The sequence below is a fragment of the Platichthys flesus genome, chromosome 4 (assembly GCF_949316205.1).
Source record: "Platichthys flesus chromosome 4, fPlaFle2.1, whole genome shotgun sequence".
In the NCBI taxonomy this organism is placed as follows: Eukaryota; Metazoa; Chordata; class Actinopteri; order Pleuronectiformes; family Pleuronectidae; genus Platichthys; species Platichthys flesus.
In genome coordinates this window covers 6,129,385-6,148,336 of record NC_084948.1, presented here as the reverse complement: position 1 = coordinate 6,148,336, position 18,952 = coordinate 6,129,385, and the positions used below count along the sequence as shown (strand labels likewise).

The window sequence follows — 18,952 nt, the reverse complement described above, 5'->3', positions numbered from 1 at the left end:
ATTATAATGTTTAGGTTAATTTTACAGTAGTGGAGGAAGACATACAAATCTATGCAACAGCAAGCAAGTGGTCTAAGAAGCAAAGTCATGCCTTATAACATCAAATAAATAAAGCTGTTAATACAATAAATACATGAAAGATTAATAAGAGCCTTCTATAATGCAGGCTACAAGAAGTCGACTTCTGAAGAGAAGTACTGAGAAAAGGATCATTAAAGCACACCTACAATAATAATCACTGGAACCAAACTGTCCCACAGGTTTGTCTTCTGAGCACCATATCTATAAGATACATAACAGAGGATGGTCTAAGAAAATGGAGAACCAAGATCATTAATTCACCCATTCACCAGGGCCTCCACATCTCCAGCATCCCCAGGTGGGAGCTGTGCATTGCGGCCCTTTCCTGATGTCCAGCTACATGGCAGTTGGGCCCCTCTCTCTGGAGCTGCCTCCCAGACAGGCACTCCCCTCTGAGGGGTGTCCCGGGGATAACTTGGGTGGCTGGAGGGGGGACGCTGTGTCTGCGCGTGGACTGGGTGAGGTGATGCTCGTCGGAGGACCTGGGCAGGGACTTGAGGAGGTGGTTGAGCAGGCGGGAGCCCAGAGTCTTGTCCATCCAGTCACACGTGAGCAGCATGTTGTGGACCTCATGCATGCACTGGATGTAGCCCGTGCTGTATTTCTGCTGGGCCGCCAGGCCTGATGAGGAATCTGCAGGGGAAGAAGGGAATTGGAGTTGAAGTAATAGCACCCCCTGGTGATGAACAACTTTATCAAGTAACCATGGTGAACTACTGTCATCTCCTCGAAGGAAGCTGCTCAGCAATACAAAATTCTTCACAGTCACCATCACAAAGTCGTTCAACTATTAAAAACAATCTGTCCAGATTATAACTTTCCTTTAAAATCACATCTCAGTTTATTGTATACACATTTGAAGGGGGTGCTGTGGTATCTGGCCCTATGTATGCTGCTGCTGCCCCCTTCTGGCCAATGTCAACTAGGTCAAAGATGACGTAAAAAGGAATCCACAGAATGTCGCCCCATTGGATCACAGGACATCAGACAGGAAAACAAACATGACCGCTAGAAGTTTTCATGCATTAGAACCAACTTAACCACTGTGATGCATAAAGTCAAGTGCACAGGTTGTATGAGACGATGTCCCTCACCGCTGAGTTTAATGCTCTGGATGTCCTGCAGATGTTTCACTGTCATCTCCAGGATGTCGGCTTTCTCCAGCTTGGATTGCTGTTGAGATACAAGCAGCGGTCAACACGATTCAGCGTCGCGTGTTTACGCACAGATGGAGAGGAGGTGAGGGAGTACTCACATCAAGTCTGAACGCTCCGATCACAGTGTCTTTCAGCTGGTCCAAACAAGTGTTGATCCTCTCCCGCCGTTTCCTCTCAATGAGCGGCTTCCTGAGCTGTGGAGGTAAAGAGGTGCAGTCGGTTAAGGGTTGGGGCTCCACGCTGGAAGGCATGAGGCGTGTGTGGACCTATGTAAAACCAGCCCATGGTACATCCGTGCGTAAAATACCTTTCTCTCCGCCTTGGCGACGGGATGTTTCCCCATGTTGTGCGCCATGGATGAAGCAGTCATGCTCTTGCTTCCCTCTGGTGTCTGTCCGCTCCTGTGTCTTCTCCCGTTAATCTGAGCGCGTCTCTAGGGCCCTCGGCGCGCCACGGCCCTCGTATTTATAGGGCAACATTAGCATGTGAATGCCGCAACTCTTTGGCTGTGGGATTTTCCCACACACGGGGTCCCATCAGTCAAGACTGACAGGTCACTGGCCCCATTCAATAACCGAGAGACCCGGCCTAGAAAAAAAAACCGCTCTAAAGCGACAGATGTCCAGCCTGAAACCATGCGCCACCCCCTCTCCACCCACCACCCGAGGAAAAGACGGCAGCTTCCTCCACTCCCAGGGATGAACAAGAGTGTGCAGTTACCGGGCTTTACACCGGGGAGCCCGTCGCTCATTCTTTTCAGCAGCAACTTTACACGACCTGCGAAAAAGCCCAGACCCATCCCCTCAAAGCTCAGGGGACGACACAATAGACTGACAAATCACCCGAGGACAAATCTGACCATAATAACAACACTCTTATACCTGTGGCCTGTCATCTCTAACGGTACACTGATTTCCATCAATAGCATGTAGATGGTGGCAAAACAGCTACTGCAGCTGGAGAGTCAAACTGATGGTGACACAACACACATGTCTCTTGTTTTTGCCACTCTGGTGCACACACACACACGCACACACAAACACACACACGCACACAAAAACACACACGCACATGCACACACACAAGCACACGCACACACATACACACACACACATACACACACACACAATTTAATCACACTCGTTTGTGTTAACTGTTGGTGAGCAGATGTCAGATTGACCAGATGCCCCCATCCCCCCCATCCCTATTTATTTTAGTTCCCTTAAAGTTTGGGTGGGGGTGGAGGTGGGGGGGGGGGCGTTTAAGAGCCACGCGACTGCCAGGCGAATGCCGGGTCGTGGGAACCGCGTCCGAACAAAGGCCCCCATTCATCCGAACCTAATCAGCATGAAGAGAGTAGTAACCTCCAGAGAGGACGGACAGGAGGAGGAGGACGCTGAGGCCTTGGCAGGTGACCAGTGGATGACCAGCTCCACCACAGCAACCAATCAGATCACAGCCAAATGATCATTTCAGGTGCTGGAATAACCAGGGTTATCTGGAGAGTTGAGAAACCCTGTGTTACCTTTCAAGTTTCAATGTCAACATCCTCTTTTTGATATTGCCATGGGATTTGTTCCCTGTTTCACTTTAGGGTTTGTAGTTATCGATACGTTTTAATCCTTCATCAGCCAATGAGAAGGCTCATTCACACAAACGAGTTAGTTCACATATACATGAACTAACTAATCTGGTGATTATCAGTGACTTGAACTTGTTTCAAGCAGCAAGAGGGAGTCAGAGTGATGACAAGAGCAGTCAATACACAGACACGGTTCATCCTGCAGGGGACAAGAATGTCTGTCCCACATCTTAAGTCAATCCATCCAATTGTTGTTCAGACATTCCCCTTAAAATCACACTTCATGGTGGCACTGAAAGAAAAGTTTGTACATCTCAAAAGTCATAAGGATACATCTGCAGGGAACCATGAATGAATGTACTAAATTTTGTTGCAATCCATCAGAGGGTTATGAGATATTTCACTCTGGACCAAAGCTCGATTTACAAGCTTGTTGAGCTGACAACTTGTTTACAGCAGCACTGATAAACGCCACTGTCCAGAGAAGATATATTAAAGCAAATACAAACCAAAGCTTAGTAATTGTTTATTATTAAACAGATTTGATTAGACTGTTGATAATGAAGGTAATTACATTCAGTTCATTGAATTTAAATGAAGCATGTTTATACAGTAATCCTTGTGTAAGTGTAGGTACACATTTATTATCTAAACAGTAAGAGGTACAGTCAGTGAATATAAAGTTATTTTTGTGTTGGCTCTGAACTCCAGCTCATAGGTTTTCAAATCCAACAACAATTCTGATACAAGGTCAAGGCTGGCAAATGATAACAGTGGTCTCTTGTGTCAGGGCTCGAAAGACCTGACACTATCAAAGCCCTCTGTCATCATGCTGGATATTTGCTTGCAAACAGTGAACGACTCTGAACTCACACACAGATATAAGCAGACACATCTTACCTGCTGTCACTCTACCTGGGCTGTACTGCAGAGCTGCCAACATGGCCTGTACTCCACCTTCTTGTTCCATGGAGGGTCTCCCACACTGTGGTGCTGATGTAACTGCTGTAGTGTTTATATCACAGTATTTAATAATTCATAATAAAAACGAGAGACACCAGCTGTCAACATCACTATCAACATGTTTTCATCTTAACTACAACTGTTAATAAGTTTCCTGACTGTATCTTGAATAGTTGCTACATCATCAGAGTGAGAAAATCTGGCCAAAATATCACAGACAGACAAGACAAGTAGTCAAAACAAAAAGGAGGACTCAGGCAGCGGCTGATGTCTTATACAGAAGATTTGAATGTAGACTTGATGCACGTCTTGACACTGGTAAAATGTTCAAAAGAGTTAAAGTCGGTGAGAGTTGAAGTTGTCTCTCTGTCTGAGGCATCGGAGTTAGACATGAAAGTCCCTAAGCATAGACACTACAATGTTCTGTTGGTTGGTCCTTTATCTATAACCTCACCTTGGTGACTGCTTAGAGAGGAAAGGGAATTTAGACAGGTACTATTCTCCTGTGCAAATAGTATATGTGATATACACTATATACATAACCTATAGTGGGATATACAGCAATGTGTGAAGATGCACGGTCAAAAAGTCATCAACAGTCTCCTTTATAGAAGTTCTTCCTCAACTTGTTTAGTTTTCATTCCTGTGAAGTTAAACTGTGTGTAAAGACGAGACGCTCAAACACAGGTGATCTGGTGGAAATGACTCATGGATAGTGTGGCAGTTGACCATGCCACAGGGCTCTCCCATACACAGCCAGAGACGGTTTGGTTGCTTTTCAGCATTCTTAATTGAAACACCACACACATGAACAAACTTCAACTTAATGGGACTAGCTCAGCACTAGTGTTTCCCCTGTGTTCTTGGTCCTGATTGGCCCCGTTTGAGGCAGCTCTGCTGCTCCCTTTAAAACCTGAGGATCAATCAGCTAACAGCTCTCCCCTGCGCTGATTGTTTTCCTGGTGTTAGTGAAGGTCCTCTCTCTACTACCTCCGTAGATAGTTATTTGGGTGATGCAGGCAGTGGGTTCAGGTCAGCGTTAAGGAATGAAGCTTAGGTGATGGAGAAAGAAAACAAGTCAGCTGATGGATATAGAGACAGACAGTCTAGGGACCTCTTGTGGCCAGTAGGAGAATAGCATGACTGGGGAGGATATTGCCTGGCAGAAATGAGTGGATGATAAAGCACATCCCCTCTTTCAAAAAAAATTCAGTCTTACACACCATTAATCTCTTCACCTTTATTAATTACAGATATATTAATTACAGTGAATTATCAAACCAACAAAACAAACAAAGTTTATAGAGCAGTACAATCCCTGCTGGATGTCATACTTAAAAGTCATTCTGTTGTCTCTTCAAAACATTCATCACAGGGATATCAAATATATTACAGCCCTATTGAAAGTATTTTCACAAGGATGTTTCAAGCAGAATCAGATTATAAGTGATGTATCAATGCAGTACAAGGCAAAAATTCTGTTACTTTGTTTAATTTATTAACTTGCTGGCAATAGACAATTGAACAGACTTTAATTAAAACTATGAGTCATTTTACCAAGTGGACATATCTCTTACAACGTAAGATGTCGTTCTGCTTCTTTGTCTGGCGAACACCAACATATGGGCTTCGTTGTGTACAAAATGTCCGTCAGCATGTGATGCTCATTGCATCTGCTTCAGCTTAAGCAGCGTCAGCTCAGCATCCAGGTGCAAGTACAACATACATTTACATTCAGTGTCTTTGAAACAAAGTAGAATGAAAAATGGGGGAATGGATACATATTGTAAAGTTACCAACAATCTGATCTATAAAGCATCACTAGGATTGTAAGACTATGCATCACCTCATTATATGGTGAACTGAATTGAAAATATTTTATGTTCCATGACCTTTTAATCTCCTAAATGTTTTTTTATGTTATGAAAGAAGACCTGGAAATGTATAACCGATCACTATAACACCCTATTTTGAAAGGCCCCTGATAGGACAGGAAGAAACTGAATTGGTTGCTTCCCAAAGAGGAGTTTTGGACTGAGCCTACTTCTTGCTTTAATTTCCATTACTAATATCTTGATAAAGAGTCAACGGTCAATTTAGCTTGTTTGGTTGTTGTCTTGTCTTGTGGAGATTTTTGCTGTACTTTTTGTCCTGCTTTCTATTAATAGCCCAGTTCTTTATCCATAACAGTCAGCATCCAGCCTCAGCAGTTTTAACCACCCATCACTTGCAACATCTCACATGCAGCTGCATCCCCAAACACTGCTCTACTCGTCTGGGGCAGGAATCCACAGCTTCTGCTTCCAGCCACAGTCTGTAAATTGAACTCTAACCTATTACCTGTGGTTTCTGTCAGCCAGCTCCAGCTTGATCATTTACCTGACATCTCAGGAACAGCCTCTGCCCCAGCCTCACATGCAGCCCCTGGAAACAAAAAGGCAGCTGTGCAACCAGCATCCCTCTACTTCTGCAAGAATACACAAAGACTTAACAGACGTCAAAGTATGTTAAAAATACAAGTACTCTGTGCAGATTATAATCCCAGTGAGTGTTAAATTACATATTATAGTAGCTCAGGCGAAAAACACAGGTTAGAGTGCTATTGGGTGTAAAAAAGTGTCCCTCTTCAATTTTACAAGCTGAGTAAGATTTGAAATATTTAAGGAACTCAAGGGGGCATATTTTAAAAAACAACTGCCTCTTCAGTCATTGTAACAATTATTTATTTTTATATTAAAATTAAAACCATGACAATGCGCAAGTATATATATATATATATAATTTCTTTCTTTTTCTTAGACCATCACACGTTTGTTTTGTTTTGTGTTGTTATGTGTATTAGGGTAAGAACATTGACAGCCACTTCACCATGTCAAATTCCTGTTTGTACAACTTACTTGGCCAATTAAACCTGATTCTGATATATATGTAATTGATAAGTTATGTTGTGTATTTTTTAAGGTATTTTCCCCCGGTGCTCTCCACACACACATTACATTATAGAATACATGCTCACATCGTATATCCAGTTATTCGTGCCCGAGGCGTGAACGCGCCCTCCTTCGACCACCTGCCATCCCCGCGCATTGGAACAGCGCTGTTGCCATGACGCCAGACGGCCGCAGGGGGCGGTAAACGCAGTTGCAGTCAGTGAACAGCGCTGCGCTGTTAGCGTTAGCGGTCGCACTCACAGAGAGAATTAGGAAACGGGGGCCGCACAATTAACTATAGTACAAACAAGGGGAGGCGACGAGCGAGGAAAACAAAGCGCTTCTTGTTCCAAGGAGCCCCGGACTTGCCTCCTGCTGTCCTGACAAATCGGGGGAAACGAGTGAGAACGCCGTTTACAAGGTACTCTATTGTATACATGATGCTACGTATAAATATCTGCACGCATGTAAGGTTTCATTAGCCCCAAAACGGCTGTGTGGAAGTTAGCCAGTTAGCTGCCCTCGCTAGCGTTAGCCGACAGGACAGCTCTCAGCGAACACAGAGGTTGGAGCTGAACTAGCTGATGATCTGCTAAAGTCAAGCGTGGGCTCATAGTACAGGCTAGCGAGCAGCCCCTGTCAGGCCTGGCTAACGTTATGCTAAGACAGCTAGCTAACGTTATGCTAAGACAGCTAGCTAACGTTAGCTGCAGCACGTTACCAAACGGGCTGTCAGAGGCTCCCTCCCTCCGGTGTTAGCTGCTCGAAAGGAAGCTGCAGACGGTCTGTTAGCACCAGGCCCGCTGAGGCCTTGTGTCTGTCCTCCACACACACGGTGTGAGGGGAGAACCAGTAGCTCTGTTGTGAAGTGGATAGCAGTGTTTACCGCTACGTTCATTTTGCAGCGGATTGCGGCAGCTGCTCTTTACATGTCGGGTATCCGTGCACCGTGCCCTCAGCCCTCCTCTGACCTGCGCTCACTCTCTACCCCCATCACGAATCAAGAGTCATTGGGACCTGAACGGGAATTGAACTTTATTTTGTGTTTGTGTGATTCACACGCATTTAAAGAGAATCGGGGGAAAAACGTAATCTTGCTCGCACGCAGTTCACCTGCCACACACAACGCGAGATGCTTCGTGACGCGCACATCCAGGGCACCAGGGTTAAAGTGGCAGGTGTCGTGACAAGGTTCTTATCCCCAACACAAACTGTGCCCCCGTGGAGCTCGACCCACAAAACTGACCTCAGATTCCACCTGAAACTCGCAACATGTGGATGGTTTACGGGATCGTTAGATCTTTCTACGAGATTTTGCAAAGTGAAAAGTGTCTCATCAGTGGAAAGGAATGCCTTTTACTATTCTGTACGTGTTACCGAAATGATTCATTGCTCCGAGTTGGGCATTCAGAGCGATCGCATAATTTCCCTTTTAATGCGAACGTTTCTCAGAATAATTTGACAATGTTTGAGACTAATGTGCCACAGGTCGCCCCCACCCTTTAGAATGTGTAATTCAACAGTTACTCATGAGTCATGACACACGATCAAGATCCAAGTCATCTTTAATACTTGGTTATTTCTACGAGACTGGACATGCAGTCTTCCAAAACATGTTACCCGTTCCATTATGCCCAGTCTCTTTCCTCCCTTCAGGTGTTTTTTGTTGTTGCAATTACTTCATATCATACCTAATGGTGGTGACTATGGGGAAGTTTCCTCTTTCCTAACCAAATTGATATTGTGACACACATTCTCTCAGACTGTCCATCTGTCTGTATTAAATATACATAAAGATAGAATGAAATGGCTATATTTCCGGACCTTTGCAATTCCTCCTCATATACCGTACAATTGTTAATATACAATTTGTATTTCTTTTCTTTTACTCAGCCGTATTTTCCCTCTACTTCTGACACTCTTGCAGTGCTGTAAAAAGTGCATTTCCTGAGTGCTAAAGGAAGTTTATCCACAAATGTTACCACCTTCCCAGTACACGTGAACCCTTCCCGATCAGTAGTGCATATTATGTTTGGTTACAGGTGAAGGGTGGCAGGCACGTAGGTATACCATCACAAACATGGAGAGTACACAGATGGGTGGTGCTCCCTGTCAGCTTCATGTTGACCAGCTGCTCACAGGGCAGTATTATAGGTCTGCGTTAAGTTGTGTAATTATTTTTGTTTTTAAATATCAGATATAAGTGTTTCAGAGATAGCTTAGTGACACATGTAAATAAGTGAGCCAGATATGTGGACTAGCATTAGCTACTCCTAGTGGTGGTCAGCTAGCTGTCAGATCATTGCAGAGCATCTGCTGCTGTGTGGACTGAAGGCTGGAAGTGACGCTGTCTCCTGACACTGTTCTACTGGTTTCCTGCGAGGAAACTGTACTCTCTTCTGATGTAATCGTGCATGTGTAAAGTCTGGTTTTTCTAACAGGACTGCATTTCTTCCCCCTGAAGACAGTATTTGGATTTGGATTACGGTTTGGACTCTGTTTTCGTCTGCAGAGCTGTGCTAGCTCAGAGTTTTTGACAAAGTCAGGGCCCCAGCACCTCCGACATGAGTTGTCCTGACATTACTCCAGCCCTCCTAGTAAAGGAGTCAATGTGAGTGAACAGTGATCAGCTGATTGTGAACCTGCCATATGTGTGACCTCCCTCTGTGCGTCACCGATACTGAAGAGGGTCATGAGCAGAGAGGCTCTCCTGCTGCCTGCTGGCTACATTAACAAGAATTAGCCTGTGCAAAAGAGGGATTTAGCCACCTGGCAATGTTGAGGTGTGTCTGCATTAATACACTTGTAAGCAAGCACCACTCAGGCGCTTGACTTTACTCTTCCTTCACGGGCCGGGTTGAAGTATTTCAGGCCAGTCACTCCTGACACATCATGAATGGTGAAGTACTCCTCCCACTTTGGTGCTGCTTGGTTTTTATTCCTGGCCTCAGTGTTACTTTTGAAATGTGGACTCTCTGCCAAGCCCGGAGAGGAGAGCTGCAATTGCTGGCACGTTGAGTGTTTAGAGAGGAGCCTGACAGGACAACAGGTTGGTTTCATGCTTTTAAACCAGTGCCGTTTAATGTGTTCCTCTACGTGACTTGTGTTCATGTTTTTTGTCAAACCTAAAAATCACACTGGCAATGAATGTCCTACAGTGTTGCATAGTTAATGCAAATAAATTTTTAGTAGAAATGATCATGAGAGTGGGATTTAATTCTATTGATGTTTGTTCCCACATTTTCCTACTTATATGTTAAGAATACTTGGCTTTTGCCCCACAGTGTGTGCAGGTGCCCCACAGTGTGTGCTGGGTGGTTGGGTGGGTCAGTCACTTGAGTAGATAAGGGTCCTTGTTAAGTAACCCTGTTGTCACGTGTGTCTTGTATCGCTCATGATATTTCTATGGTAGTTTTCTAGAGAAGGGTTTACAGTGTGTTTTGTAATGTGTTGACTTATATGTCCGTTGCTGTACAGAGAGTGGGTCAAACACAGTTCTGAGGATATGTTGTGAAAGTACGTCTATGTTATGGCAAACTCAGCATGATTAATCATTTACTAACAATAACCAGAAGATTCAAAACATTGCACCTCTGCCCAATGAAGCATAAAGGTCCGATCTAGATATGACATTAATAAAAATACTTCCTTTTCTCAGCTTTGTTTGTACTGTTGAGACATTTTTATGTTGGGAAATGTTATTAGTTCGGTTTGTCTTTAATGCTTAACTTACAGTTTGGCATCAGGGCTTTCTACTTTGTTTCACAGCAGGTGCTAGTTTTGGTTTTCATCACCTATACCTATATTTGCTCCAAGTGAACATACCAGAGCAGCAGTTGCATTTGCTCTAAAAGATGGACTTGAATTGTTGAAACTGGACTTGGCCACTCTAGCAGACCACCTGCTTCTCTCTCTATCGCCTGATGCTGTTATTGATATTCTGCACTGAGGCCAGAAATCATCTAGTAATTTTAATATCAAACTACGACAAAAGAAATACATTTGTCTGAGTAACACAGAAGAGTGAACGACAGCACTGGTGCTAAAGTAAAAATAACATATTGCAGGAGACGATGAAGTTCTGTAGTGCTTTATTGCTTATTTGTCTTACCACATGAGCATTGAGTGACAAGCAGTCGTTCTTGGTTGAAGCTCCACACGTATCTGTAAGTATTATTTTCAAGATCTATTCAGTCAGTTTTTGTCCAGACTTGCATGGACTTGTTGTTATGTGACTCCTAAATCACCTGAGTCACAGGCGATACATGTTTATTTGTCATCACCTTCTTCACTGAATCTGACTAGATCATCCACTTGTTATAGCAACTGGCTTGGGTGCAGTTTTGGATAGATAGCATCTGGAAAGTCAGTATCCAGTACTGTAATATCAACAGGGCTTTGATCCAGTTTTACATTTTGTTCCTCAGGTGGACAGTCCGCTGTCTTGTTGCTCGAGGTAACTCTCCACCATGCCTTTCCCCTTTGGCAAGTCCCACAAGTCACCGGCGGACATCATCAAGAGCCTTAAGGACAACATGGCGGTGCTCGAGAAGCCCGACATCTCTGACAAAAAGGCGGAGAAGGTACGATGGAACTCACAATTTTATTTGTTCTTAATTATTTTTGTGGGAGCTTTGTTAAGCTTGAAATCATGTGATAACTGCTTTATAGTATGTTTATGTCTACTTACATATTCATGTATTCAGATCACGGAGGAGGTGTCAAAGAGTCTGGTGGCCATGAAGGAGATCCTCTATGGGACGAATGAGAAAGAGCCCCAGACAGAAGCAGTGGCCCAGCTCGCCCAGGAGCTCTACAACAGTGGCTTACTCAGCACATTGGTAGCAGACCTGCGGCTCATTGACTTTGAGGTGAGACTTGACGCGTTTTCCAAAATGAAGTGCGGCGAATGTCTTCATATATCAATAACACAGCAGAAGTTCTGCAGTCAGACTCGTTCACAACAACACAGACTTCACAAACGTCATCAACACCCCCACTGTGGCACTGTTGGACTTATACGGACATTATCATGAGATTTTGCCTGGGGGTGGGGGGTGTCCTTTGTAGGAGTAGAAGAAAAAGGAGGAGAATAATTTTGAATGACTGCGAGTGATTGAATGTGGAGCCACAGTGTCACAGATTTATTACAATGAGGGTTCAGTGAAGTTGTTTGATTTAATCTAAAGCACTTGAGAGAAAAGGATGTGTCAAAAATGTAATGTGATGACATTTGGACGTACGTGACAGACATAACTATGTTGATATAAACTCATGTCTCCCTGCAATATGTCAGAGCGGTGCTGTGTGGTAACTGCTGCAGCAGACTTCCCTGACTCACCCTGTCACAGCATGACTCACTTTGTTGTGTGATCTCATCCTCCCTCCCAGTTTAAAAGAAAAATGATGAGTGCAATAGAGAAGCATAACTCAATGGATATTAAAAACTGCACTTATTTGATGTATGTTGAATTCGGAAATAACTTGAATAAAAGCTAAAAGGTTTCATTGCAACAGCAAAGAAATAACAGGTCTACAGATTCCACATTAACATTTACCAGCTAGTTTCATATACCTGATACTTCACAAACACCTTGGCTTTCACTTTGAGCAAAATCTGGACTTTTCCCTCTACCTGGTTGCATTGTCAGCTTGGAAGTGTGTTAAAATCTTTTGTGTTAAATATTGTATACATACAGTTTAGAACGGTTTCAAGAATTTGATAATATCTATTTGATCTGTCACTTCCAGAGTAAGAAAGATGTGGCTCAGATCTTCAACAACATCCTGAGGCGTCAGATTGGCACTCGCACGCCGACGGTCGAGTATCTCTGCACTCAGCAGAATATCCTGTTTATGTTGCTTAAAGGGTAAGGACCCACGCATGTACACACACACACTCACACACACCATACATACGTATGCATGCACAAACACAAAAGCACACAAGCACACACGGACCCACAAGCCGCTTCCAGACATAACCTCCGGATAAATAGAATTCCTGGAGACTGACTCTAACCTCAACCATATTACTACTTCCTCAAACTAAACCTAACCCTAACATTAACTTAAAGCATATCTTCAACTTACAATTCAATGATTTACCTCATGTCCCCATACGGAAGATAAGTACCCACAATGTGAGTGTGTTAACAAATATATGTCTGCACATCATGAGTAATACCTGGACCACAAACCATGTTATTGAAAAGTCAGAGCAACTTCCTGTACAAAGAGGAAACTCTTTTCAAAAGCCAAATAAAAATGGCTCAAATGTATGAATCAAGTATCATTATATTTTGGTAGAAGCTGTGTCTGTCCAGCTTCCTCTGATGTTATTGACCATTTTTATCAGTTCCTGTGCTCCAGGAATCCTCTTTCTCCATGAAGCAATAGTGAAAGCAAACAAAACTGATAGATGATAGCAGTTGCCCAGGAATGTGCACAAGCAAACGCTCTACCAAGGATTTGACCCTTTTATAACTAGATTTATATTTGAATGTTTAAAAAATGAATCCAATCCACTTTATATGGAGAAACACACTATGCAGAAAGTCTTTTTTGTACAATAACTTTGGTTAAGACATTTTTCAGATGTTTTTAATATGTGACATCTGCAACTAACAACCCTGCCATTGTCTTTTCTGTTAAGTCCTGTTTAAGATGAACCTGCAGCTCATTACATTACATTGTATTACATTACATTACATGACATTTGGCAGATGCTTTTATCCAAAGCGACTTACATTTAGTGCATTCAACATCTATGAGGGGCCATTTTTAAGGGTTCAGTATCTCGCACAAGGACACTTCGGCATGCATGGGGAAGAGTGAGGATTGATCCAAAACACATGAAGACATGTTCTTGGGTTCACACAACTTTACATGATTTGTATATTTCATTATATAATTTTGTGTTTAAATACATGAAATGGACCCGATTTAAACGTTTCTAACAATGCCGTGTTCCAAAAGGGGTCACACACCATGTGCAAAACCATGTGTAATGGAAACTCACGCCTCTTATTTACAAAGTTATTAGTTTTTCATTTCTGACCTCATTAGCACAATTGTTATTTTAGACCATTTTACACCTCATTAACCGATTGTGTCTGTGCACTAGCCTATGCTATTATCAGATGATAAACCTTTGTCCCATGTTTCTGTTTGATCCAGGTATGAGTCTCCAGAGATTGCCCTAAACTGCGGTATCATGTTGAGGGAGTGCATCAGACATGAACCGCTGGCTAAAATCACACTGGGGTCAGAGCAGTTCTACGACTTCTTCATATACGTGGAAATGTCCACGTTCGACATCGCCTCAGACGCATTTGCCACTTTTAAAGTAAGTTGCTTACTCCTTTGCAAAAGAAACCAACAACATCATTTCAAATGTAACTTTCATACTGGCAGTGCACAGCAGATATGACATCTATATTCAGAATCCCAACTTCCTAGACTTGATACTTTGTCTGTCTGTCTATAAATCTATAAGTGTCACCCATCTAAACACTTTTAAACACTGTGTATAACTTGACAGCTCCAACAGAAAGCAATGCGTTGCAGATAGATGCTGCTGATGCTCATGCTGATATTGTAATTAGAAAGACACACTGATGTATACACTTTGGGACTTTGGATTTGCAGCTGATGCAATGAAAGGGGCGTGTATGCATAGTTTTGTGTTATGATTTACAGACCTGAGTAAATCATTTAAGCGCTCATCAATCTGCCTCTGATTTTCCAAATGAAAGGTCACAGCTTCAGCTGTGAAAACCTTGAAAATCTGTTTGACTTTTAATTTCTGATTAAATGTAAGATTTGAAACTGATAATGCAGAGTGCTGGTAACAAAACTAATATATTCATGCCATTTGGTTGAATCTGATACAGCAGCTGTATGAAGCTGAAAATGTTTGCTCCCTTTTGCGGTAGAGTAAAACAGGACAGAGGATTTAGCGTCAAAGACTGAGTTCTGGATCTTATAAGGCATTTAATATAGACTCGACACAGACATGTCAACATGTCTATGAGAAAGAATGAGCTTGCAATGCTAGAGAGAGAGAGAGAGCTGCTATTTAAGACATGAAACAATAGTTAAAAAACAAAACAAGTGAGAGACTGAGGCCACTACAGATTTAATATTTAACATGAGACACTGACACAATTTCAAGCGCACCACAACAGTGAGGCTGCCCACAGCAGGTGGTCTGTGTGAAACACGGACACCACCTCAGCAGCACATGTTTCTATGAATTAAACAAAACTTCAATTTAAAAAAACAAGCTTTCAGGGGTTTTCTGTTGTGTATTTTTTTAATAAAACAGCAATGTATTCTTAAGGATGATGTCTGCATGTGTTTGAGTATGTTGTTAGTGCTTTTTCCTAAAAGCAAGAGATTTGGGATCAAGCTGAGTCATCACCATTTGTCCATATTTATCTCTAACAGTCTGCACTGTCTATTTCCAGGACCTCCTCACAAGACACAAGCTACTGAGTGCAGAGTTTCTGGAGAAGCATTATGACAGAGTAAGTCTGCACTGAACTGAAAGCCACTATCTATTATGAGATCAAATGTGAACTGTCTTTTTGGGAAATCAATTGCACAACAAATGCAGTTTATCACAGTGAACATACATTATTAATCAGTCTTAACACTTTAATATGTACTAGCTGTTTAAATCACTATGTTTGAGATGATTGTTTCCCAAAAAGGTATATAAACCAAGAATTTCTAAAGTAAAATTTAATTTAATTTCTGTGCCATTGAGTTGATACAAACACTGATGCAGGTGAAACCACTATTTGGTGCATGTGGATGACAATCTCCCTCTTACTCATCTTCTCTCTCTGTGTGTAGTTCTTTAGTGAATATGAGAAGTTACTCCACTCAGAAAACTACGTGACTAAAAGGCAGTCCCTCAAGGTAAGGACCGTGACTCATGCCACTGAACAGGTCTCATTTCATAGTGCAATTCTGCTCAGAGCTTATTAAAGATGAAGTCTAGTCAGGGGTTGTGTTTCTCTACAGTTTCTTATTCTCGTTATGACCGCCATCTAGTGGTGGACCTAAACAATGTTTTACATGTCTTTTTAAACCCCTAAATTATCTAGTGTTTTCTTCACTTGTGATTTTGACTGTACATTGACTGCATAGTTTCAGATTTGTGTGGATATTATTCAATATTAGTTCAGCAAGGGTTTTTAGCTCTGAAACCACAATCAATTTCTAGATGTAGAGAAACAAGATTCCCCACAGCCAACAGTTATTACCGAATTGAAATCTACCCTCAAGTTACTAGTCATTTTCTATTTAAATCTATATTTTGTGATGTTTAAGTTTTGTTGAATAAATATTAATACATTTCTTCTTACTCTGAAATGATCTAGTTACTCGGGGAGCTGCTTCTCGACCGGCACAATTTCACCATAATGACGAAATACATCAGCAAGCCAGAGAATCTCAAACTAATGATGAATCTGCTTCGGTACAAAAGCCGCAACATCCAGTTTGAGGCATTTCATGTTTTTAAGGTAAAAACAAAGCATGGTTTAAGGTGTATGTCTGTCATCTTCAAGGGCTCAGAGGAAAACTGGTCTCAAAAAACCACTCAGACGAGCTAACAGGCTCATGACTCATGACGCGTGTAGTGCATTCAGCATTCTGCAAACTGATAAATAAAATAAATAAACATTAGTAAGGACTGACATCAGTCAATCATTATCTTCATATATTAATATCTTCACCCGCTTCCTCCTCTACCAGGTGTTTGTGGCCAACCCCAACAAGACGCAGCCCATCCTGGACATCCTGCTGAAGAACCAGACCAAACTCATCGAGTTTCTCAGCAAGTTCCAGAACGACAGAACAGAGGACGAACAGTTCAATGATGAAAAGACATACTTGGTCAAACAGATCAGGGACCTCAAGAGGCCTGCTCCCCAGGAGGCCTGAGGAGAGCGCAGAGGTGGCTGGGGGAGGAGCCACCTGGACTACGTCTGGAAAAACACCCAGACAACGTCTGCTTAACGGAACCTTCAGCAGCTGCTCAACTGGTTTCTGAACAAAAACTGAGGAAACAAGTGAAAACCCAACAAAATGCAAACATATCCATATCAACTCATCAGCTCCTCTGCTCGTCAGAGAACATTAGTGTATTTTTTTCAGTCTTTTTCCTTCAAAAGAATTTAGAGAAAATAATAGATGCTGCTGCTTTCTTGCACATTGAGACATATAAAGTATATTAAAACGCCACAACAGTCCATCAAACCTAGTGAGAGAATATGTCCGTGCATTTGAATTAAAACAGACTTCCTGGTAGACACACACACAGTTTACACGCACATATATGCATCAAATGCATATACTGCAAGAATATTGGCTGAAACCTTGAGATGGAAATGGTACGAGCAAGTTGAAGACTGGTGTGTTTTGTTGCATGCCTTGAAATGTGACCGATCCCTGGCTGTACCCGGCGTCGGCTCTGTGACGGCCTGCCCAGTTTGACTCCCACGTTCAGTGCCACAGACTCGGAAATGCACACGCACCACAGCAACCGCCACAGTTTGCATCTATGCCTTCATCCAATAAAGCGACAGTGGTTAATTTTACCGTATTTGTGTGGGGACGAGCTCTCAGATGCCATCACCCAGAACCGTTCTCCTCCTGTGTGCTTTGTCCCGACACAGCACTTGAAGCACATGAGGAAAGAAGGGAGGGATGAAAGGTTTGGCAAAGCCCGAGAGTTGGGTCCCTATCGTTTTGTGGGACAGGGTGAACATGTACATATGCCTTTTTTTTTTTTTGCTTTGTAGATTTGGTTTAACCGTGTCATATGAATATATATTATATATATATATATTACCTTAAGCGTCACGTTTTTGGTTAATTGTAATCAAATTACTTTCTAAACCCTAATAGAAACAAAAAACGAGTGACATTGTTTTTGCATTTCATCTTACTGCTGAAATGGTTGCTGGTGGGTTTCTTTGTACATAACATTTAGCTAACCTATAGGATATTAACAATTTGTACAGCAGAGGAATGTCATGGTGTTAGCTCTGGATCTGTTAATCCTCGTTTTACTTTACACTTTTGAGTGTGTCTCCCGACTGCTGCAGAGGGGAGGGAGGGGAAGTATTAACTGAAAAATAAAAGCCTGTGTGTTTGTGCACTTTGTGAGGAGCTGAGCGATCAACATCATCTAACTGGAATTGAGGACTGGGTACCCCCTGCTTCCCCGCCTCAATTTCATTAACTTTTCCCCCTCCCCTTCTTTCTCATCACTCGGCTGGTGGCCTGGGAGCATCTTGTGGTCCCACAGCGAGTGCGCTTCAAGGGTGAGATCATCTGGAAATTAACAACTTGGCTCATTATTCTTTTTTTCCCTTTCTCCTCATGTTTGAGCTGTTTCTCTTCACAGGGTTTATAATTCCAGTACAATAATGAATGTAAAGCATTGTGGGTAGCAGAGTCCATTGGGCATGTTGGATTGTTCTCATGGTGCTGAGCAAAACTGATGAAACCATAGATTTGTTCATTTGCAGTGAACAACATGGTCAATATAACGTTTCATATTTATACATTCGATTAAGAGAATCCATACCATCTGCGTGCAGACAACAGCTCGACCACAGATAGACCACAGATGCACATTGAAAATGCATGATCCTCCACTGGCTGTGCATGATGCTGTACTAAAGACGTTGTACTGGAATTGTTTTTTCCCCCAAAATATTTAGCAACATTGAAATGTCAAATTGAAATCTCGGCTACATGGCTGTATGCTGACTTTGACTGGAGTTTCAGCATAGAGTGTTTGGGTGTCAAAGGCCTGGGCCCTACAATCAAAATAAAGAAAAAAAACATTTCGAATAAAACTGCAAACTTGGTTGTTGTCTTCCTGTATGCAGAAATCACACATGGGTCAAATGGTAATATTCTGGTATGTGTATCAGCTTGGAGTATTATAGTACCATTCAGATGATGGTAAAACAAAAAGAATAAAGTTAAAGGGATAGTTCACCCAAAAATGAAAATGCACCAGTAAACCGATGGCGGGGTGGGTGAAGTGATTGACTCAACAAAACACTTTGGGAGTCTCGGAGGTAAACTGTTGCAGCCAAATCCAAAACCTATTTTGGCTAAAAACATGGTGTAAATGACGTCGTACAGAGGTGGGACTAATCCCCATTGAGCCAATATAAGCTGGGGAACAGGCAGGTTGAAGAAAATAA

At 42.4% G+C, this 18,952-nt stretch overlaps 2 protein-coding genes across 3 annotated transcripts; one reads left to right on the top strand and one right to left on the bottom strand.

Moving 5' to 3' along the window:
* Positions 1-1,786, bottom strand: her8.2 (hairy-related 8.2). The gene is made up of 4 exons (XM_062386392.1): positions 1,546-1,786; positions 1,337-1,432; positions 1,176-1,254; positions 1-714 (listed from the first exon to the last, which is right to left on the bottom strand). Exons 1-4 carry the CDS (start codon positions 1,606-1,608, stop codon positions 347-349), a joined length of 606 nt encoding a protein of 201 aa, XP_062242376.1. The 5' UTR covers positions 1,609-1,786; the 3' UTR covers positions 1-346.
* A 5,156-nt stretch (positions 1,787-6,942) lies between these two features.
* On the top strand, positions 6,943-18,606 carry cab39 (calcium binding protein 39). 2 transcript variants are annotated; one of them, XM_062386120.1, is made up of 9 exons: positions 6,943-7,134; positions 11,141-11,296; positions 11,420-11,584; positions 12,465-12,583; positions 13,893-14,061; positions 15,185-15,244; positions 15,576-15,641; positions 16,106-16,249; positions 16,482-18,606. In XM_062386120.1, the coding sequence occupies exons 2-9, from the start codon at positions 11,183-11,185 to the stop codon at positions 16,668-16,670; spliced, it is 1,026 nt and encodes a 341-aa protein (XP_062242104.1). In that variant the 5' UTR covers positions 6,943-7,134; positions 11,141-11,182; the 3' UTR covers positions 16,671-18,606. The 2 variants fall into 2 exon arrangements, with proteins under 2 accessions (XP_062242104.1, XP_062242105.1); XM_062386121.1 differs by lacking the exon at positions 6,943-7,134 and adding an exon at positions 9,679-9,762.
* Positions 18,607-18,952: the final 346 nt, after the last annotated feature.